This window comes from Mastigoproctus giganteus, chromosome 5, assembly GCF_048544385.1.
Source record: "Mastigoproctus giganteus isolate SK-2022 chromosome 5, ASM4854438v1, whole genome shotgun sequence".
In the NCBI taxonomy this organism is placed as follows: Eukaryota; Metazoa; Arthropoda; class Arachnida; order Uropygi; family Thelyphonidae; genus Mastigoproctus; species Mastigoproctus giganteus.
The window spans coordinates 211,640,444-211,664,131 of NC_143579.1; the positions used below are offsets into that span (position 1 = coordinate 211,640,444).

Genomic DNA, 23,688 nt, shown 5'->3' on the forward strand with positions numbered 1-23,688 from the left:
AAGACATATGGTCAAAAAGCCCTGTCAGCTTCAGGAAGGAAAGTCATTACTGCAAAATTTATGTTAAACCTTTTAAATTAATTTTTCAATTGTTTTTAATTTATTACTGTAATCATTTTGCGTTAATTTTATATTCGTTTTAATTTTTGGAGAGAATGTCATACGGAAGTATGTTCTATGTACCATATTGAGGTAAATTTCTCTTATTCTTCTACAAATATTCAATTTTTACAATTAGTTCCACCTGTTTCTTCTAAATCAGTCTTGAATACATATGCAATGCCTAGTCAACATTCATTCACAATTCAACTCCAAGCTCACTGAACCAACTTTTCCTCTTCCTCATTAATTCCTTTGGAACAGCCTTCCTTCATATGTATTTCCTTAAAAATTCTGTACAAATTCAAGTCCAATGTCAGCAAGTATCTGTCTTCTTACCTTTCAGCCTATACGCAGTATGTGAAGTACTAATTTTTCATATTAGGGGATACCAAAAACAAAATAAATAATCTCAGTTGTCAAAAACAGGAATACACCACTAAATATGGCAATAGACTTCCCTGACCTTATGTTATTTTTAATATAAATAAAAAGATGGAATCTTGAATAACCTACAATGGGGAGAAAAAAATCCCAGGGAGCACAGAATATTGCAATTTTTCTTAAGTACAAAAGGTAATGGGACCATCAACCTGAACACAATAAGAAAACAAATCTACAGAAATCTAACAGGTACAAAAATATGATTTTCCTAGAATTTTAAAAAAATCAAAAAATACATACATTTGCACTATAGAATATATATTCAAAAATAAGATGCCATAACACAGCAGACATGCACACTTTTCTTTAATATCAACATCTCGGCTGCAATGCCCTTGAAACATCTGATCTTTCAAGGGTACAGTTCTTTTGAATTATACCTGGTATGTGTTCTTGACTGTTTCACTGTAATTGTAATATGGTTATTTTCTCTGCCTTATGGGGGGAGAGAACACTTGATAGAAAATATATACAATTTTTTCAATGCAAGATGGTGCAACACATCTATATTCATTAGATTTCAGTGTCTTGTTTTGCATAATTATGTCTCTACCCAGAAATAGTAATAGCGACTACATGGCCAAAAATGGAACTAAGAAATAATGTATGACAAATTAGAGAAAACTATTTTAAAATTATTTTTATAATATTTCATCTAATAAGTAAATTATTGGCTATATACTAACTAGTATATAGTACTATACACACTAGCAAAATACCACATAACTAGCAGCATTAAAAGAGATACAAACACAATCTCAGAGAAGAGGGGGAAGGAGATACACAAGCTGAAACTTTGGGACAGAGGAGATACTTGTAAAGAAAGTTTAAAATGTTTAACATTTTAAATATATATCCAAAAAATGTCTTTTCTGGATATATGGTTAGTATGAAAAATTACATCCAAGGAGGTTTCTGAACCGTTTACTGATCCTTTGTGAGGAAAAAAAAACAAGTTACACAAACCCTTACTAGCCACAATAAAACTTAGGGCAAATGATCTAAGACTGTTATGCTTTAAACTTATAGGATAAACCCAACAGTTATAAATAACTGAGCTAAGAAATAACTCTAATTCAATGATAATGCAATCTTTAAAAACTAGCAATTTCTGATTGCCCATAATTTTGATTCAAACAAATGAGAATGATTTTCTTCTGCACATATCAAGCTTGTGACAGCTAAATACAGTGCTGTTTCTTGTATTCTCTCTATCTTGTGAACTCCTCTGACCATGTGGTCGTCCCAGAGTATAAACAGAAAATTATTAAGAAATTTTTTTTTTTGGAAATATATATATATATATAAAAATCAGTAACAATAATGGATTAAATGACAACCCCTAACTGAATATTTAATGTAATCTACAATATCATTATTAAATTTATATACAATTTATTTTATTGCAGGGGTCATTTTCATATACCTGGATGAGCAGTAATAACCGGAAACAATAACCAAAAGTACTCGTATGAAAAAAAAAAAAAACTTTAGACGACAAAAACAGAGAATTACGGCTAGATCAGAAATTCATATTTAACCTTCCAATTTTATAATCATTGAAATATAAAATAAAATTATGGCATCAAAACAAATGTTTGTATTTTCTTCTTTACAAAAAAAAATAATAATAAAATAAAATCCCAAAAACTGCTGCAACTTTCATTTGAAAATAAGTTTAGTATAATTTGCTCTAAGCAAAAATAAATAAAAAATTAACAACTTGCAAGATCTACAAATTACTGATAAATTCACATATTCAAATTAGTTCTTATACTACAAAGTCAATACAGTTCTTGATTAATTTCAAGAAATTTATTTCTCAGGGAGCCAAAGTTTTTATTTGAAAACAGCAAGTTGCAAGGTATACTTTATTATATCATTTTATTAGGGGTGATCCTCTAAGATATGATTTATTTCAATTATATGCATTTCTAGTTAGTATGTGATAAGAATAATTTAGAGGGAAGGGAAATAAAAGCTCAGAAACATTTTCAAATAATTTACAATATAAAATAATTAAATATCAGTTTTAAATGTTTACGTAAAATCTCACTTTCACTTCGTATTCATTAGTTACTACATTTAAAAGATCGTCTATATTTCTAATGGAATTATGTCTTCACCGAACACAGTAAAAAATAACGAAAAACTATATTTAATTATCAACCTAATCGATATTAAATATATTAATTTAATTTTGCTTCAGTTATTCATTATGCATAAAAATAGTCATGCATCGGGTGAAACCAGCGAATCCCATTAATCCCCACGAATAAAAAAAGGCGATTAGTAAAAATCCGTAGCCATGGCATATAAAGAAGCTTTAAATCTGTGCGCCTCAACATGTTTTGCCAACGAACTCCGAAATATTATGTAATACTGCGGTAATATGATTTACTGCAACATCAGGGAAGTTAATAAAGAGCAACACCCTCAAGAAGCCGCTAAACTTACCTTATTGTTTCTACGATTTCGATAGCCCCATCATGTTTATCCTATATAAAAAGATAGAAAAACAAAATGTTGGAATGAATTTTTACTTATGAATTACATAAATATATCAACATTCATCATGTATAATGCAGAAAATACTGGGTTTGGTTTTCAAATTACTGTAGCTCAGGGGCATGCCACGGGTTGATTATCCCGGAGAAGCTGGCTGGCGTTAGGACTAAGTGAACACTAACAAAGTAGTGGCACAATGTAAAGGACAGAGAAAAGCGAGAACATGAAGCTACTCAAATAAAGTACTTACCGATGTTGAAAGTGGCCACTGGTATATTGCTGGTTCGGTACCAGCCGGACTATGCAATCGCAGTTCTAGTGCCATGATCCTTCTCAAACCTTGGAAAACCACAGACAGAATTTCTTAACTTAGTCCAACGCTAAATTACCGTCATTTTGCCACCAACCCAGGGCCACGGAAGGCCCCACTCACACATCCATGTGTGATGGAGCTGGGACACGTGATCAAGATGCTTCGTTCTTATTGGTTGCTGCGCGACCAGCTATTGGTAGTTCCGCTCATCCTTGGCATTTGTAGTGCCTTAACAATACACTGTACGTTTCTACCAACCTCAAAGTATTCTTTGTTTTATTTAGTTTGATGAGTAATATACTTATCGCGTAGTTATGTAGGCGTTTCACGGGTACTATGTAGCGTAATGATTAGTCACAGTTTCCTTTCTGAACATTTAACAACTTTCTGGAATAAATAATATACACATATCATCATCATCATCCGAGAAGCCACACAGTGATATACATGTCAAATAAACCACGAAATGTTTGAATAACCAACGGTTAAAAACTCCATCGCGGCTAATACAAATTGAGTGTAACTTTTTAACTTGTACCGAGCTTGTTAAAAAACAAAATCTGATGTTATCTTTTTTGATAAGCCGGTAGAAGCAGTAGGCACAAGTGATAAGTTTCGTATATTAAATTACGATAGTTAACAGACAGCGAAGGAAAAAAAAAAATAATAATAATAATAAAATCAGTTCGTTGTCTAATGTCTAATAAGGTAGCAAAAATAAAATTAAAAATTTTACGCTGTTTAAGTGAATCGAGATGGCTCATATATGTTATTATGAATTCGAAATTAATTGCGTGAATAATAATTCGGTTTGAGAAGTGTATTATTGTACTCTATGTATTGGTGGCTTCACAAAAAAAAAAAAAAATATATATATATACTGTATATATATATATATATATCTGTATATATAATAACTGATAGAGAAATTAATATCATAAAAAGTCTTTTTTGTCATAAAATGTATTCACGTGGAATGATCATACCACATTATGAAGGAGCCAATTTATATGTATAAATTCACGATCGCTCAATAAAACATCCATATGGGCGCTAAACCAAAGGAAGACTGACAAAATTCTCAAATGTAGAAAGTAGTATGTAATGTGTTCTAAAGCAAGCATTTATACGCGCCTAATTTTAAAAGATAATGCAGCAGAACTTGGACTGGGGTGGTCATCATGGCCCAATCAAATACAATCACTCCTAAAAATTCTCATAACCTGCCTTCGAGAAGGGTCAACATTCGTCATTACTTCGAAGGTAAATATTGTGCTATGATTGGCATATATGGAAGTAACAGGATTTATATGTGGCAACTGTAAAAATTAACGAATCGATGATTCTCAGTTTCGTCTTTAGGGGCAGATCATGATCTCTCCATAATTTTATCAGATCAGCAACCAACATTTTAGCAATTGCCTGTCGTCTCTTTACATCGTTTGAGCAGTCACTATTTTTATTTATTCTTGACCCTAAGTAATCAAATTCACCAACTTCTTCGATATCTTTGCTCATTGCCCTTCAATTTACTGGAATCGAGATTATCGCCAATCACTATAATTTTAGTTTTATACACATTCATAAACAATCCTTTTTTCTTACTTGCTTCACCTGCTCTCCTCAGAGGTTCCTTAAGATGATCCTTAGAATTACAAATTAGCACGGTATCATCTGCATAATGAAGGTTGTTTATCTTCAGTCCTCCAATTTTGATGCCAATCTCTAAATCTTCCAAAGCATCAAGGCATGATATCTTCGGCATAAAGTTTAAAAAGATGAGGTGACAAAATACAGCCCTGCCTGACACCGTTACCTATTGTGAAAAAGTCCTTGTTTCCCATGTTCGTCTCACAGTTCCTTCCTGTTCCTGGTACAGTAGCTTATCAGCTGAATTATGTGGCTTGGGAAACCCATAATAGTCATCGTTTCCCATAGTTTCTCATGTTGAACACAATCAAATGCTTTTGCATAATCTACAAAACACAAAATGACTGGAACATTGAATTCCTTGCTTTTTTCAATAATCAGTCGTAGGCTTAAGATCTGATCTCTGGTTCCACTACCCCTTCTGAAAACTGCTTGCTCTTCTGGCATTTCTTCTTCAAGTTTTCTTGAGATTCTGTTCAATATGATTTTAAGAAGAATCTTGCTAGCGTGAGAAATTAGGCTAATAGTCCTGTTATTTGAGCAAATTATCGGATCTCCTTTTTTTGGTAAGGAGATGAAAATTGATTTCTTTCAATCTGATGGCCACCGTCCTGTTTCCCAAATTTTTACAATCATTTTATGGAAAAAAGACTCGGCGCCCTTCACACCTGTAGCTTTAATCAATTCCAGGTCGCGTTAGTTCTCTGATGACTTTTTCGACTTCTTCCTTCGATGGAACTGGTTCGTGATCACACTCTTGAAAAGCAGGTGGCAGATCATTAGTGCCAGCAGGTGCTCGGAAGAGCTGCTCACAGTATTCTTTTCACCTTCCTTTGATTGTGTTCTCGTCCGTTAGAATTTCCCTTTTGGAGTCCTTAATTAAATAAGTTTTGTCGGAACTTTTGTCTTAAGGTTACAACCACAAAATCAAACGAAACAGCCTGTGGCGATTTGCATAACTGTAACCCTTCAAGAAGAAAGCTGGTGCACATGCAAAAATTTGAATCGTGATGAGAGGGCTCACATAAACAGATAAAAGCAGTAATGTGCAAATTACAGAATGGTGAGCACAATTGTTACAGACGTTCCATTGGTTTCATACAGTTCTACAGACAACGAAATAGCCAGTTGACAATATCTGAATGACTTTACCCGGGGTCGAATAATTGGGAATGCCGAAGAGCGAGGCTGCAGAGTCCGTTATCGCCAATAGCATCGTCTCACGTGCGTGTAGGACTAGTGGTGGTCGTCCACGAAAAACAACTCCCAATGATGATAGCTATATACTCGTACAGGCCAAGAGGGACCGACACCAGACAGCGGGATCCATTGCAAACCAGATGCACAGGACGCAGGATATCGCGATTTACTGTGGCCAGGCGACTCCACAAAGGTGGAGTGTTTGCCCGATAGCAAGTATGCTGTATCCCTTTAACACCTGCCCATCGGAGACACCGTTTACAGTGGTGCATCGAACACAAAGACTGGACAGCAATGCAATGGGTAAGGTACTCTTTACTGATGAGAGTAGATTCAGTCTCAGCAGCGATTCTGGACGTCAGCTAATCTGGCGAGAGGTTGGCACACGGTATCACCCCGCAAACAACACTGAAAAGGATCGATATGGCGGTCGAGGTGTTCTCGTCTAGACGTACACAACTCTAGATACTGGAAGGCAGTATTGTACCGGTGCACGCTACTGTACTGAGGTACTCCTTCCCCATGTGCATCTGTTCCAAGGAGCCATTGGCCCCGAGTTCGTGCTTATGGATAACAACGCCACACCCCATCGCACTGCAGCTATTAATATGCTTTTGGAAAGTGAGGACATTGTTCGTATGGATTGGCCTACCCGTTCCCCTCCGATCTAAATCCCATCGAACACATATGGGACGCTCTGGGGAGACCCTAGTGGCACGTCCACTAGCTGAAGATGGTGCTGACAGAGGAATGGACGATGTTACCGCTAGAATTTATCAACAACATTGTTCTAAGTATGGACAGACAGTGCAAAGCCTGCATTGACATTAGGGGTGGTCATATCTCCTACTGAGGACCACCTCTTCCCTTTGTTCCATCTTTGGCAAGTGATGCTTCTGTATCATGGCAGCCAGTGCTTTATTGCCATTTTTGAATAAAGTTCCTCTGTACCGTTTTGTTTCCGTTGTTGTGTTGGTGTTGTTTCCTTCATCATTTTTGTATCTCACGAGATTCCTTTGGTATGCTTTTCCCATATCCAACCCACTCCTATGTGAAGCTACAGGTGAAAAGCTGACTAGTCCTTAAGTTTTGCACACCAGTATAGAACATGTTGGTGGAAGAAATCGGTAGAGCTTTTGAAACAGTGGCCACCTCGTAGTTCAGATTCTTACCCCACCTCCTGATTATAGGGTTATCTAAAAGGCTGTCTACAGATGTGATTCAAAAGATATTGTAAGAGTGATCCACATAGAGAAATGTGCCCAGACGACAAAAGCTCTTTGAGTTATTATTGATTCAGAGGAATGATATTTGTAATTATGCAAATTGCATCTCGCAATAAAATTTGGCTGGTATACTTTTTCGTATATGGCTTCATATGTTTAAGTCAAAATATTTACATGTTTTGATGTTAAGGTACTTTAGCAAACGCGAATAAATTTGTGAAACTTCTGATGAATTCTAACTTAATTCAACTTTCAATAGTCGATCCTTCCTAAAATGCTGATTCCAAACTTGAATGCAATATTCACGGTAAGTAACTACTTTCCCCATTGTTCTATATAATGTTGAAATCCCCAACTTCCTATTTATCAAGTTCCTGTTTGCCACCGATAGAACCCCCCCCCCTTCCCTACGTATTGTTTTTAAACAGTTTGCCTGCCAGATCTTCAAAACAGCTGGAAGTCTGAAAACAGTAAAGCTAAATAAATCCATTCAACATTAATAGAACCATAGCATTTTAATAGACGCGTAATGACACAGAGGTTACGAGAATACATTCGTAACAATTTTACATAATTATGTAATAGTTACATATCATGATGTAGAGAATAGAATCGACTGACCTATTTAACAACGTACTGTAAAGAATTAAATGAATCGAAAGTTCATTCATGAAAACATCCGTGTACATGAGCTGAGTTTGCATTTACCAACACCTACCTAATACATCGTGGGGCCACCTTTTTTCAGTAATATAGCCCGTACACATCTTGGCATGTACTTGACAAGGCAGTGCAGTGTCCTGTGGTACTGCTACCAGTGAGTTGCATGTGGGTCCAGTAATGCTCGCATATTGTCAGGTGGATGGTCGTAGCATCGAATGTCCTTTTCCACTAAGAAAAGGACATTCGATGCTATGACCATCAAATGCTCAATAGGGTTGATTTGCTGAGTTGGGCGACTACGAATGGACGGAGAATTCACTATCACGTTCCTGAAACCAGTCGGCAACCCGCCTTATGGCATTGCCAATTGTCTTGTTGATAGTGGCCGAAGTTGTCTCGATACACAGTATTCATGATAGGGGCATATTTGGTCGGTGACGATAGACGTTCCCACCATGCCGTTTATTAACGATGATCAGAGGACCGAGGGCATGCGACAGAAAATCCCCAAATCATAACACTACTGCTTCCAGCAACCCACAATGAAAGCAACGCGGAAATGGGGGAAACCCCTGGTGCTGTTTGACCCTAAACACACTTTACTTTACTGCTTCCAGCCTGTACACGTACTTTTAATGACCGAGATTTTAACCTGTGACTCCTAAATACAGTGTCATTTCTTGTATTCTTTCGATCTTGTTAACTCCTCTGACCGTGTGGTCGTCCCGACGTATAAACAGAAATATAATATTATTATCCAAGTGCCATGATATCGTGTTGCTTTCTCCAAATACGGTTCGTGCATCAGCATAATAGAGTTAGAAACAGAATTCATCAGACCTGGCAACAGATTTCCACATATTGTTAATGCAGTGTTGTCCTGACATGCCCATGCAAGGCGCGATTTCTTGTGTCTCGCGGTAAGCATAGGTATCCGTGAAGACCATCGAGTGCCATAACCTACAAGAACTAATATCCGGCATATAGTCCATGTGAATACTGTCTTGCTATTCCTACCTTGTACTAGATGGTTAGCTGGTGTTACAAGATGAGACACACGATGCTCACCTCGGGCATCTGCCACGCGTGACCTTTGACTGGTTGTTCCACCTGGGTTGTGCCAGTCACCGTAAACTCGTGACACAACAGAGCGGGGGCACTTAACTACGTTGACTGCTGAGATTCTGACAGCTGCACATCTTGCTCCTAATCATTCCACGTTCGAAGTCGGAAGGATGTCGACGTCAAACCACTCTTCCTCGCACACACTCAAAAGCTGATTGCCATATATGTGAACTATGATTTTATATCAGCTATTCAACTAATATGAGCCTTCAACTGGGTCATCGACCAGTCCATCCCTACACAAGAGGATGTTTCTAATGCAAAGCCAACTCAGTGTAAATAACATTAGCCTGGCTAATGTTATTTACATTAGCCAGATTTGGTTTGAAAGCCAGGCTTCTAAAGAGTGGCTTTTAGACCTTGCTATTTTATGGACCAGTGACGCTAATGATTAACCTTATTGTGCTTCTCCGTATCTTTTTCAACCCCACATCCTTCCTAAAATGCTGATTCCAAACCTGTATGCAATATTTAAGGTGGTTACAATGGAGACATTCTCTTTGTTGTTCTAAAGTTACTTTTCATCACTGATAAAACCCCTCCCCCACATGCTGTTTTGACAGTTATTATCTTAAAGATTTTATCTTCACCATCCTGAAGTTACTTCTTGTGTAATATGATACCCGCATCAACCCCGATTTGGCCTCTGCCCAAATCATAACGCCACTGTGTTATGATTTGGGTGGAGAACAATTATTATTCACTGATTATAATGCCTTAAGTTTCATTTTTCAGACCATCTAGATTTTGTTCAAGCAATATCCTGATTATTGTTGTTGATCATCTTGGTATCAGATAATTGTTTCTGTTAATGAATAGGAATCCAAGATAAATGCAAAGTCCTGCATATGGGTAACAGTAACTTCACAGTAATATACCAACTGTGTACACTCAGGGTAGTGAAAAATTAGGGTACTACACTCAGGGTAGTGGAAAATGAAAAAGATCTGGGGGGTTATTGTGCAGTCTGATATGAAGTTCTCAGAGCAAGGCAGACAAGCTGCCAAGACAGCTCATGGGGTTCTGTCAATATAGAGGAATATTTCTAGCAGGGATAAGGAGGTGATTATCCCATTGTATAAGGCAATGGTCAAACCACATCTTGAGTACTGTGTACAGGTCTGAGGCCTCATTTTAGGAATGATGTGAAGCTGCTGGGAGAAGTACAGAGAAGGGCAACGAGATTGGTGAGTGAAACAAAGGGGTGCTCTTACCCAAGAAAGGGCTCCAGTTCTGCAAATCGCAGCGTCTGAAGACTAGGCACCTGTGAGGTTTGGTTTTTTTTTTTTTTTTTTCCTAGGAGCATTAGCAACTAAGGCCATGTTGCTCCGGGGATATGCGGTGTTCAATCCCTGACTTTTCTGCATCCTCCGTGTTTGGTGGTCACGGGCTCGAACCCCGGTATAATCAAGAAGCGTGTGCTGCTCCTGCCCACCTGGTTACGGAGGCGCCTCACCTGCGAGGTGATCAGATTGAGGTGTTTAAGGCTTTGAATGTAAGACAAAGCATTTTTTGGCAGGAGCCTCAAGGTACGTGGCAGTATGACTAACATGTGGTTTAGCGCAGGGATCTGTCATATTGTGCAGTTATACTTCATAACTGGGTTGTCACTACTGCAGCACCAGGGTACCTGCCCACCCACCGAAGAGAGAGGCCAATAAAGCCTCGAAATTGTGCCATCTAGGTGGTGGTATCCGCCGTGAATAAATAACATCAGTCTTCTCCACTGGTGAAGCGTTACTTATTCGAAGTAGTACAATACACGGCAACTGGTTGTGAAGGTATTCACAATATGAGATGAAATTAAAACGATAAAAATTTGGTAGGTGGCTACGTATAAAAATGATGCTATTGCACTAACCCATATGTTAGGCTTTGAATGTATTGAGCAAACAATGCTGATGGGATTCTTCCTCTAGCTCAAACCTTTGGTAAAAGTCTGGCAAGAGCGTTAGAGTGTTTGTGATAAAGGGCATATTACACAAAAATTTTTCCCAGATTTAAGAAATGCAGCCTCGGTAAAATTCAAATGGTTTGCCCCAAACTTACAAGCTATGTCTTATTGACTGGTCATGGTTCGATTAATGCAAAGTTGCATGATTTAGGAATTACTGAAAGATCTAGTTGCCATTGTGGCGAAAGAGAATCATGGGAACATAGGTACAACTGTGAGCAGTACAGCGATCTACGAATTGAATTGGTATCTCGGGTTAGTAATCTCAATCTTATGGCAGTAGGCTGCGAGACAATTCTAGTTGATAAACAGTAGAACTTCTTGGCTTTCCAAGCCTTTAACAACTGCAATATTTCTTAGGCGGAAGATTCTTCTGCACCTGGAAGCCTTGGATTTGTAATGTGGTATGTTGTAGTGCCGAATTACCTAAAGTTCTGTGAACTCGTGGAGGCTTGAGTCTGCTATATCCACTGTAACTCCAGCTCCTTGTGCTGGAATTTCTATTCTTGGCAGCTCCTGGCGCTGCTGGCTTTCCAACAGACTGTGAACAGATGTAGCTCTTTCCAATGAAGTTTGGACTTCGTCTGAAATTTAATTATATGTATATATATTTTTTCATGTAATTTGATTATTTCCAGTTTGCTCATATAAATCTTTTTGGTCATGGCAGGTTCCCCCCCCCACTGTACTTGGGCAAACAGGAGAGGGAGTATATAAGAGTACTGCTAAATTATGCGTAACTGACAGTGGGGTTGCCACTGGTTGGCTGGGACCGCTTTAACTAATAAATATCAATATCAATCTGGCTCAAACCACACACATGAGGGGCATAAATTCAAATTGAGGAAAGAAGTTTGCAGAATAGATGCGAGGACATTTGCCTTTAGCCAACTGGTAGTTGATTGTTGGAACAAACTTCCATCTCTTTTTGTGAAAGTTGATAGTGTAAATAAATTCAATTAAGTACTATACAAACTATTGGAGAAAATGAATAGGCGAAATGGGAGATTTCTTTTTTTTCTCAACATCCTTATATCAACTTCGCTCCAAATGCCAAAATTCATCCAGTACTGTCTTACTGATGTCGAAATTAATCAATTCAAAATCTTTATTTGCATTCAGTTTATTTGTGGAAACTGCATAATACCTTATCATATTTGCCAGACGACCACTAAAAATTTAATACCAGTCATCCAGATGCTCTGCACTACATAAATTTTCTTCACAAAGAAGTGAGACTAACAACCCTACTCTTAACCATCTCTCTTAGAACTATCTTTATGAACTGAAAAGCCGTTTTTACATTACCAATCTACTGAGATATTTCTTGAGTATAAATATATTTAATTCTACTTCGAATACACTAGAATTACGGTATAACTTTAAAGTGTAGTCACAGAACCTTGAAAGCATATATACGAGCATCGCACCATTAAGAAAATACAGCACAAGGATTCTGAGATAGGTTAATGATTTACCAAGTTTAATTGAGCAGAAAAATATGATATGACATTGAAACCTTACTGTAGGATAAAAAGTATTGAAGTCTATAACAGTTACAAACTGATTTGTAACAATACAACAGAAAAGGTTAGACCAGCAAAACCAGATTATGAAAATTCGCTGACGAAGAGAACAAAGAACGAGGAACTTCTGGTAATTGAATAAAATAGCAAATCAGATCGGACCTTGGCATAATGGAGTTGGGAAAGTTATAGATTACTCTGCATGTTGCAGATGAATTTAACAGGTAATTTGCATCGATATTTACAAAAGATAAGACTCATGATGGAGAAAGAAACTATGCAAGTAAAGCTGGAAAGCATGAAATTAGCAATATTAAAATTTCAGATTATTTATTACAAAAACTTTCGAGCCTAAAGGCGAGTTGAGTTTCTGCAGTTGATGGCATATACCCAATAACTTTGAGAGAGAATGTAGTGAACTATTAGGGTTAATTACAACTTCATCACTAGACTAATTTATTCCACTAAATTGGAGAAGGGCCAATGTATCGCCGATACATACAAGTGGCTCTAAAAGTGAACTGAATTAACTACCAGCCAGTCAGTTTGTTGCTATAGTAGGGAAAACTTTGGAGGCAATGATAAAGAGTGCATTACAGGATCATTTTGATAGAAATGGAATTCTTAAGGAAATAAAAGATGGGTCTGTGAAGGGGAAATCGTGTTTAACCAATCTTGTTAGCTATCGTGTGACAGAAGTCACTAATTATTATTATTAGCCATATGGTGCAAGGAAGCCTGAGGCTTATGCTACACCAGCCAAAAAAATTCCCGAGTTACCCCTGAGAGAGAGAAGTAGAAAGGAATCATCAAGAAAGATGATATCCAGCTCAGGACCCTGGATGTGCCAAGCCCATACTCACCAGATGTGAGCCCCTGGAAATAATTTCGACATTTACTTTGATTTCAGCAAAGCATTGGTTTAGTCCCACATGAAGGACTACTGTATAACCTGGACCATTTTGGAATCACAGGAAAAATCCTCAGATGGATTGCAAGATGATTGCAGCTCAGGAGCCAGACACGGTGACGAAGGGATATAGGGCGTGATGTCAAAATGTGCAGATGATATCACGATTGGTAGAGTGGTTAATGATCAGTGCCAAGCTAAGCTGCTTCAGGACGACTTAGATAGACTTCAGAGATGGTCAGAAAAGTGGAAGCTATTCTTTAATGCAGCAAAATGCAAGATCTTACACTTGGAGAACAGCAAACACAAAACATTTTACACACTTAGTATAATCACGTCCTCCGCACACACCGGACGGAAAAACCATTAGTCCGAATACCGTCAATGAGGCGAAGATTTTTATGGGTCTTTTACACAACGTGGCTGAGTTAGCCGGTTTTAGGCGAGGGTAGCATCGTTTTTTTCTCTCGGAAAGTCAGGTTTTTCGTCCAGAAAATTGATACACTACACACTCGGTGTGTTTGAACCAAAAAGAGTAAAAGAAAAAGATTTGGGGATTACGATACAAGTAGCCATGAAGTTCTCCGAGCAACGTATTTAGGCGGCAACGAGAGCCCCACGATGCCTTATCGATAATTCATCAAACATTTGTTTGTGGAGAAACCGAGGTTATAATATCACTCAAAAGGCAACTGTGAGATCACAATTGGAATGCTGTGTCCAGCTATGGAAGACTGCACTTAAAAACAGCACCGCAATTCTTGAAAGGGTCCAAAGACAGGCAAGGCGCCTGATGAGTTCGGCAAATGGGGCGCCCATATGAGGAGATACTTCGAATATAGAGTGTGAAATTAACCGCCCTAGAGGATATTTGATTGAGGGTGTATAAGGCTCTGAAATTACAAAATATTATTCTAGCTATCTTATAGAACTTTGTTTGCACACACAATGGTCGTATTGTCGAGTGTTCGGTGTTCGTAACTCGTTGAATGGCTCAGTAATTTATCATGTCTTATGCTGCTGCTTTTTTTCCCCCCTTGATTTGTGTTGCTTTGGTATCGTTAACCTAACCACGTAATGAAATTTTAAAGGTTTTAAGTTTCGCAGCGCTTAATTATCAATAGACTATCCAATATCATAGCGAGGTTAACTGCTTTAGAAGTTCCATCAAAAACATGACTCAACTTTATGTATTTCACAATGGATGTTCCAGAAGACTTTTTTACTATGCTATTTCCCTCACTTGGTGACTAACTTTCGGATCTGGACAAATTTGTCAAGGCCTGGTTAACAGGAACATTGAGAGGGGGATGGAAAGCGAGTCAGCTGCGCCTCATTCAGATCATTAATGTCAGTTACAGAGAAGAGGTATTGGATGGGAAAGGTGAACTCATGTTTCTTCTCCATGGGGCTCCGTCTACTACAGTAGCTATTAAAGTTTTAACCATTCCTGGTATGCTGATCCTAATTCGCAACACGCGGACTTACTGCTATCCTATTTACATTATCAGAAGAAACTGAATTTCTCATTTGCACAGAAATACGCGCTTTTTCTCAATACCGAGAAAGTTATATCTGGATATTTCTTGGCGCACCTATTTCCTTATTCACTGTATAGCAGATCACATATGATGCCAGCTCATTGGTTTGAGTTTTTTTATGAAGTCAGCTGTTGTGTGGTATTTAAGTCATTTTTCAATATATCCCATGGAGCATTTTAATTTTTTTTCCATATAGAATTCAGATGAAGCTTATCTACAGCTTCGTCCACTGAATTTGAGACGCGAAGAAAAATGTCATCTAGCTACTCCAAAGATTTTGTTAGAATGGTTTCATGCTTCTCAATACCACAAAAAACCATACGCCTGCTCTTTGCATTGGCTAAATATTAAGTAACTTCATCAAAATATAAATACAGTATTAGCTATTGCTAGTATTTATTTTTGATAATGCTAAATATAATTAGCTATTTACACAACAGATGGTTCAGTTTGAAAGGATATGAAATACATTGTACCAGTCTGGAGACAACATCTGCCCGCGAATAAGGATTTTCAGACACAACTGGAAAGGATAAAATCATGAACCAGTGTGACTGCAGTACTGAACTAAACGCGTTCCTAAATTTTCATAATAGCTGATCTTGTGATCAACGACTAGCAACTTTTGTTTGTTTGTTGTTTGGTTTTTAGGAGCATTAGCAACTAAGGCCATATTGCTCCGGGATATGCGGTTGTCATTCCCTGACCTTTCCGCATCCTCCGTATTTGGTGGTGACGGGCTCGAACCCCGGTCTAATCAAGAAGCGTGTGCTACGCACTGCTGCTCCTTCCCACCTGGCTACGGAGGCGCCTTCTAGCAACTTTTGTTTTTAACTGATATCAGTTTGAAAATTCAGCTTGGTTCATGCAGCATAACGAGCAATTGACTTGCTATTAACCCATTCTTTCATAGAATTCAAAAATGGTGGGACTGATTTTCGTTTCCAGAATTTTTCAAAGTACCTAAATGGGCACTGTAGCCGAGTTGGCAAGCACGGGAGTACATCAGTGCATGTTTGAGTTGACCATAATTCAAGCCGCGTGACTGATAATTACAGTGATGTTCTTGTATCCTCAAAAACAACTTGAAGTTCCGTCAAGTACAGACAGAGGAATTTGGCTATTATTAATTTCAGATGTTTAAGATGGCTGAAATTGAAACAGTTTGGTGTGTTCCAACTCCTCGAAATCTAAACCTCTTCCTCTAGCCTTTGTGATATGGGAAAAGGACCATTGGGGCTAGTCACACATTTCTTTTTTAAACTTGACTAATCACGTCTAGACTTCAGATGCTAGTGAAAATGCTATTTGTGATTGATCCTGGACCTTCATCATCTGCTGTTTTTTTTTTTTTTTTCAAGGTAAAGATACGTTAAAAATCACTTAAAGCGCTATTTTTAGGGTATTCGTTATCTCACTTTTAAACAAAAAAGGTAGGAACAAATTTGTCGTCCTGAAATTTGTAACTTTCCGAATAAAGAAAAGCTGCAATGTTTTTAATGTATGAAAGCTTATTTGCAGTAAACTGAGAAACAGAATCAACTTCTCTTTTCCTTTCTACTTCGCTGAAGAAAAAAGTGGTCATTGAAGAGAACGGTTTTATCCATGTCCTTAGAGCATTTCTTGAGCCCATTTTAACACTATTTTCGTTAAACCTGCTCCAATATAAAAATTCAGAAGCAGTTCAGAGAAATATGAGTAATCAAGTTTTCATTGGAGTCGCAAATATAAGTTATCTGCAGACGGAAAAATAGAAACATTCTTTTCTCTATAACGCGATAATTTCTAATGTGCTCTATTTTTCCGATTCGGAATCGTCGGAATAGATGAGAAATACCCAAAACCCATTTCAACAAGGCAACACGAGACTATCTACTGAACAGTTCATTTTTAATCAACCGTTTTGGGTGCCTTTTGATAACGGGCAATCTCTGATAAAGTTTTATTTGTATTAGACAAGAACTAGACAATGCTTTTCATAGATTATGCAACAAGTTTAAACTGCATTATATCAGGATGTATTGGCATCTATAACACAAAGCTATTTGTGTTTACTTGATATAAAATTAAAATAAGTTTTAGATGGCTAATGGAAGAGAAATTGTCGAAGCTAAACATAAAAAAAAAAGCGCCTGAGTGGATGGGATCAATCCAATTATATAAAGGAATTGTGCAGTAATCCAATTACTGCACAATTAACTAAACTTAATTTGAAATTACAAGGTAAAAACAAACTCATCACTCAGTTGTATGATGACATCAAGTGCTTCATTACAAAACTAAGCTTATGGAAGTCACAGTTGTCAAAAGAAAATTTAGTTCATTTCCCTAAGTGCAAAGAGCTGAAAAACATTGCCAATACTGAGTCTGTACTTAACTTTGCTAAGTATGACAGTCACCTGGAATTGTTGTCAAAAGAATTTCAGGAAAGATTTCGCGATTTCTCATCTTTTGAACACCACTTTGCATTATTCACAGCACCATTCACCTTTGATGTTGCCAAGGCAGAAGAAAGACTGCAGATGGAACTATTATAAATGCAGTCGGATTCTACACTCAGAGCAAAGCATCTTGAAGTGGGGAGGCCTCGTTTCTTTTCATATCTTCCTGAAAAGTTTAAAAACTTCAGAAAGTTTGCCACAAGGATTATGGCAATGTTCGGTTCTACCTATGTGCGTGAACAGTTCTTTTCCTTCATGAAATCAACGAAAACTTCTCAGAGAACAAGACTGACTGATCAACACCTCTCATCTCTGATGAAAGTCGGAGCTTCACAGACAGCAAAAATTGTCATTAAAACGAGGTGTCAAGCCTCAGGACAAAACACTAAAAATAGTCGTAAATAAATGTTCATTTTGAACTGTTGTAATTTTTGTACAATATATTTGTTGCTGTTGCAAAGAAGTCTATGTTGCCGCTTAAAATTTCTTTTTTTTTTTTTTCTTTTGTTAAACTACTTCATTACTTTGCATTCATGAATGTGGCTAGCCGCTAAGCCATTTGTATGCACACTGTATGTTTCTAAGTTTAAGTAATAAAAATATTCTGCAATAATTTTTATTAAATGACTTCAATTAGTTGTCGTGTGCGGCTCTCATGACAACACTCGGGGGACATTCCTGATCTAGACAGCAATGCCATCACAGCATGGATTTGTTAAGGGGCGATCTTGTCTGACCAATCTGATTGGATACCACGATGCAGTAACAAAAGGAACTGGATGAAAAATAGATAATTTTGATATCATATACTTTGATTTCAGAAAAGCTTTTGATAACTGTTGCACATAAACGAACGCTGTGTAAGTTGGAACAGTGAGCATTAAGGGCAAGTTACTCCTACAGATAAAGAGATGGTTGAGTGAGAGAAGACAGAGTGGTTATTAATGGACACTGCTCTTCGTGGATATTATTAGTATCATTAGTAGAGTTCCCTAGGATTCATTTCTGGGCTCACTGTTGTTTTCTATTACTGATTGAAGGTATATCAGGCTTAATGCCCAAGTTTTTAGATGATACAAAGGTTGGCAGGATGGTTAATAACAGTAATGAAGGTATGTTGCTGCAACAAAATTCTAGAAAAATTAGGCAGATGAGCTGGGAAGAGGCAGCTGATGTTTAACATTGACAAACGCAAGGTACTGCATATGAGTAGCAGTAATCCTAGATTAATGTACCAGCTGTGGTACTACACACAGGTTTATGCAGTCAGATATGAAGTTCTCTGAGCAATGCAGACAGGCTGCCAGGACAGCTTATGGGGTTTCGTCTATGATATACAGGAACTTTGCTAGCAGGGATAAGGAAGCAATTATTCCATTATACAAGGCAATGGTTAGTCCGAATCTTGATTGCTGCATACAGGTCGGAAGTCTAATGTTAGGAAGGAAGTAGGTCTACTGGAATGGGTGCAGAAATTGGTGACGGGAACGAAAGGGTGGTCTTGCAAAGAAAGATCGTCAATTCAGCAAATTGTAGTGTCTGGAGACTACGCATCTGCAAGGTGATCTGACTGCGGTATTTAAGGCTTTGAATGGATTGAGCAACCTCAATGCTGATGGAATTCTTCCTCTCGCTCAGACTACATACATAAGGGGCATAAATTCAAACTGAGGAAGGATGGTTGCAGGATAGATGTGCGGTTTGCCTTCAGACGGCGGGTGGTTGATTGTTGGAGCAAATTTCCATCTGGTGTTGTGCAAGCTGGTATTTTGAATAAATTCAAGAACTAGACAAATTATTGGAGATGGATAGGTGATGTTGAAATTTTCATTTATTTATTTTATTATTTATTTATTTTTTTTTCTTTGCTGATGCTGGTTGAGCTTGCTTTCTTGTATCATATGCTACTACTAATATTAATTCAAATTAAGGATTCTTTTGAGCCGTTGAAAAAAATCGATTTCTCCATCTTAACGGGGATGGTCTCCAATTACAAAGGAGGGTATTTATGGTCTCCGTTATGAAATACACAAATATAACAACAACATAAAAGTATAACACCTATAAGGAAACTTCAGGAAATTTATGCTTCCTTTCTCGTGTGCATAGGATAGAAGTGTTAACATAAATTTTCGAACGATTCGTGATTACAGCTTTCCTACAGTTTTAGGAAAATACAATCGATAATTAGATATATATATAATAGCACATATCTAATTATCGATTGCTTTCACCACCATCTTCATCCATATAGGACCTTTCTATAAGACTTCCGTTATTTACTAAATTAGAAAATACAAACAGTAATTGAACAAGTTATCTTTACACAAACATACATTCATTGACTTTTGTCTGCACAAGGCGTTCTGATGGTTTTGTTCTGGCAAGATCAGTGTTAGATCACCAGTACCGCCACCGCGAGAAGGTCCCCGAAAGTTAATTTTACATGGTTTGTTAAAGATCATGTAGGCTGTTCGGCAATCTGGCGGTGGTTAGCAGAATCTACAGTTTCGACTCTGCCTGACCATGTCAAAGATATCAATTTTCATATTACATACTAAATCCAATATTTGGACAAAGGTTCAAATAATTTTAAAAATCTACTTTTAAAAACAAGGTAGACAAAAGGTCTGTAGTGTCACGTTGGCGATATTATTATTATTAGCTATATGGTGCAAGGAAGCCTGAGGCTTATGCTGCACCAGCCAAAAAAAAAAAAAAAAATTCGAGTTACCCTGAGAGAGAGAGAGAGAGAGAGAGAGAGAGAGAGAGAGAGAGAGAGAGAGAGAGAGAGAGAGAGAGAGAGAGAATTCGAAGGGAATCACCAAGAAAGAGAAGAATGATGATATCCAGCTCAGGACCCTGAGTGTGCCAAGCCCATACTAACCAGATGTGAGACCCTGATAAGCAGACATGCACATCCTGTTGAAAAATATTAAACCTGTTGGAATTTAGAGACGAAAAGAAAAGCACAGGATTGGCTGTTAAAAAAGCACAGAGGCACTTTTGTGAATCTCGTGGGTGCCCCAGAATTTGCAGTTTCGCTACTGGTCTGAGGCCTGCAGATTTACAAGTCCGCCTCTGATATTTGGTCTCACTTAAGAGGTTTCCATAGTTCCTTGCATCATGACTGGTTCAAACCGAAACATAGCGATGAGGGAGAAGGGTGTAGCATCTCTATTAACGTCGGCTTTTGTAATGGTACCTGGTTGCCTTGTTGGAAATTTTACAACTCAATTATGTATTACAGGTTTCTGGTGCTATAAGGTTTCTTGTGGCCCGGTCTAGAGTATTTATTGATTGGGGCTAGCACCGGGTGCAGACCTCCTAATGCCAACTCAATGCATTCTGTGGCCATTGTTCTGGACATGACCTTTCATTCAAAGAATGTACTAAGTTAAACGAGTCTCCAAAATGTGTCAATTGTTGGTGGAGGAAAAGTAATTTTTCTCAAAGAGAAAAGCCAACAAAAATGAAAAAAAATATAATTAAGAAAGAATTGTGGAGCCTTTTCGTGAATATGCAAAACAAATATTTCTTTAAAAGAATATGTAATATAATCTAGCCTAGTTAAGCCATAAAATAGGTAAGCAAAACTGCGATGTAAACAAACATTTGTTAACGATAATTGTCCAAATTTCGGACATTTCCCCAGATTATAAGAAATGGAATGGATGGCAGAGAAAAACAGGAATATATTACGATAATCCGGATTGTGTCCACCACACACTACAAACTTTCAACAGTGAGAAAAAAAAAAAAAAAAAAATCGCGCACTAATTACACAGTAGTAGTGTTATGTTTGTTTGTTATTTGGTTTTTAGGAGCATTAGCAACTAAGGCCATATTGCTCCGGGGATATGCGGTGGTCATTCCCTGACCTTTCCGTATTTGGTGGTCACGGGCTCCAACCCCGGTCTAATCAAGAAGCGTGTGCTACGCACTGCTGCTCCTGCCCACCTGGCACAGTAGTAGTGGATATTATCATTAGAGTCTGGTGTTTAAAATACTCCAGCCAAGATAAGTTAATTCTGTTTTATTTTATTATATATATTCCTCCATCAGGAATTAGGCAAAACAGGGAGGATTGCTAAGTACCCCTATTGTACAAATCAATATTTGTACAGTTCATGCATTAGTTTACAGGATGAAAAACTCGATTTTCCGGAAGAAAAGATGCATTTCTCATCCAAAGCGGATTAACTCGACCACAATGTGGGAAGAAGCTCATTAAAGTCTCATCTGTCCGCATGGAAATCAAACAGGCCTTTTTATAGTGTGCAGAATAACGATTTCAAAAGCTCGTCATGAGGGACAAAGGAATTAAGAGAACATAAATTAAATGAACAAATCTTACTTAAAGATAATATTGGCTAATTAAACTATTGGCCAGTTAACTGTGAATCAAATACTCAAAGTACCTTATTCGCAGTTAACTTCCAGACTTCCTTGAAGGCAGAGAAGGCAGGAATTTCCGGAAATGATAGGAACGTACTTTTAGGACCGGATGTCTTCCTTGACTCTAACCATGGATATTACATTTATGAAAACAGCCGTGACCTTCTAAATGGGCGAGGGAGTCGGACATTCAATTAGGTTTGTACAAAGAAAGTTGCATAGCCACTTAAATTCAGAACTATGCTTCAGATTGGTCAAATGCACTTTTTTCTCTCCTAATCAGAAAAAATAATTTTCAGATTTTATTTTTCTTGTCATTGCAAATACGGTACAATTACCGAAAATAAATGTTTACAGTTATCTTCTATGTTGTTCGAACACAACAGTCACAAATTTCGTATCTGACATCGTATCTGACAAATCCTCATTGCTTCACAAAATTTGTGAATGGCTCCCTAAGTTAAATCCATATTTAAAATAACTAGCCGTAAACGGTTATTCCATTCAAAAAGTAAAAAAAAATATAATAATAATAATAATAATAATAGTAATAAACAAATCGTGTTAGGTAATTTGTGAACGGCCCCTGATCAGTTACTGTTTCAGAATTAAAAATTTAATTCGTACATTTTAAAAATACATCTTCGCACATTTTAAAAATATATATTTTTTAAATGCGTAATTGTTTAAATTAAAATACTAAATTTAAGCATAACGTTTCGTGCTAAATTCAAGTATCCGCTAGACTAACATACCGTTAGGATGTCATTAGTTCAAATGTTATTGTTCGCTGACGCTGTTCACTCATCTTATCATTAGCACAACAGTTTAGTTACGAAAGCTACGTCATCCTTACGTAACTAGCAAAGCTTGGCTGAATATCGAATGTTCCGGATATAGCTCGCTGAATCCTGTTGTCTCAGAAACCCATTGACCAGAGATGGGGGGGAAGAATTTTTTTATTTTTTATTTAAGAAAGGTGCATTTTTGCCAATTAAAATGGACATATTAACATAAAACAAAGAATATAAATTGCCGCTTCGATTTAATAACAATAATGCAGGCGGAAGTTGATAGCTTAGCAACTGCCGATTACTGTCGGACTATTTTCTTCTTGTTAATTTATCTCTTATGGTTTAATCTGAATCAATATATACTTCTATTATTATTATTTCTCCCTGACTGGGGTTCCACCTTGGAACCAAGTACACAGGGTGGTTGTTATACCTGGTGTTACTGTTGGTCGAGGAACCCTGACTATCCTACAGGTGTTCAGGATAGACTTTCTGAAGTTCCTTGTAGGTGTTCGCTGGGAGATCTATTGCTGCTAGGTTGTTATGTAGGGTCTTTGGTACCATACCGGTGGTTGGCACGATGATTGGGATGGAATTGCGGGGGCTCACATCTGGTGAGTATGAGCTTGGCACATCCAAGGTTGATTTGATTTGAGAAATTCATTCTTCTCTTTCTTGGTGATTCCCTTCTACTTTTTGACTCTCTCTCTCTCTCTCTCTCTCTCTCTCTCTCAGGGTAACTTGGGAACTTTTTTTTTTTCCTGGTGCAGCATAAGCCTCAGGCTTCCTTGCACCATATGACTATTAATAATAATAAGCCACATCTCTTTGATCTCCTGTCTTAGGAGGTTCGTGTACTTATACAAATATATATATATATATATATATATATATAT

The 23,688-nt window shown here is 37.5% G+C and overlaps 1 protein-coding gene across 1 annotated transcript in view; it reads right to left on the reverse strand.

Moving 5' to 3' along the window:
- The window catches only part of gpp (DOT1 like histone lysine methyltransferase grappa), a 241,475-nt gene extending 238,069 nt beyond the window's left edge, over positions 1-3,406 (reverse strand). Inside the window, exons 1-2 of the mRNA XM_090374787.1 lie at positions 3,302-3,406; positions 3,001-3,041 (exon numbers count right to left, since the gene is read on the reverse strand). Coding sequence (XP_090230913.1) covers positions 3,001-3,041; positions 3,302-3,376 — 116 coding nt within the window. The 5' untranslated portion in view covers positions 3,377-3,406. The remainder of the gene's footprint in view (positions 1-3,000; positions 3,042-3,301) is intronic.
- Positions 3,407-23,688: the final 20,282 nt, after the last annotated feature.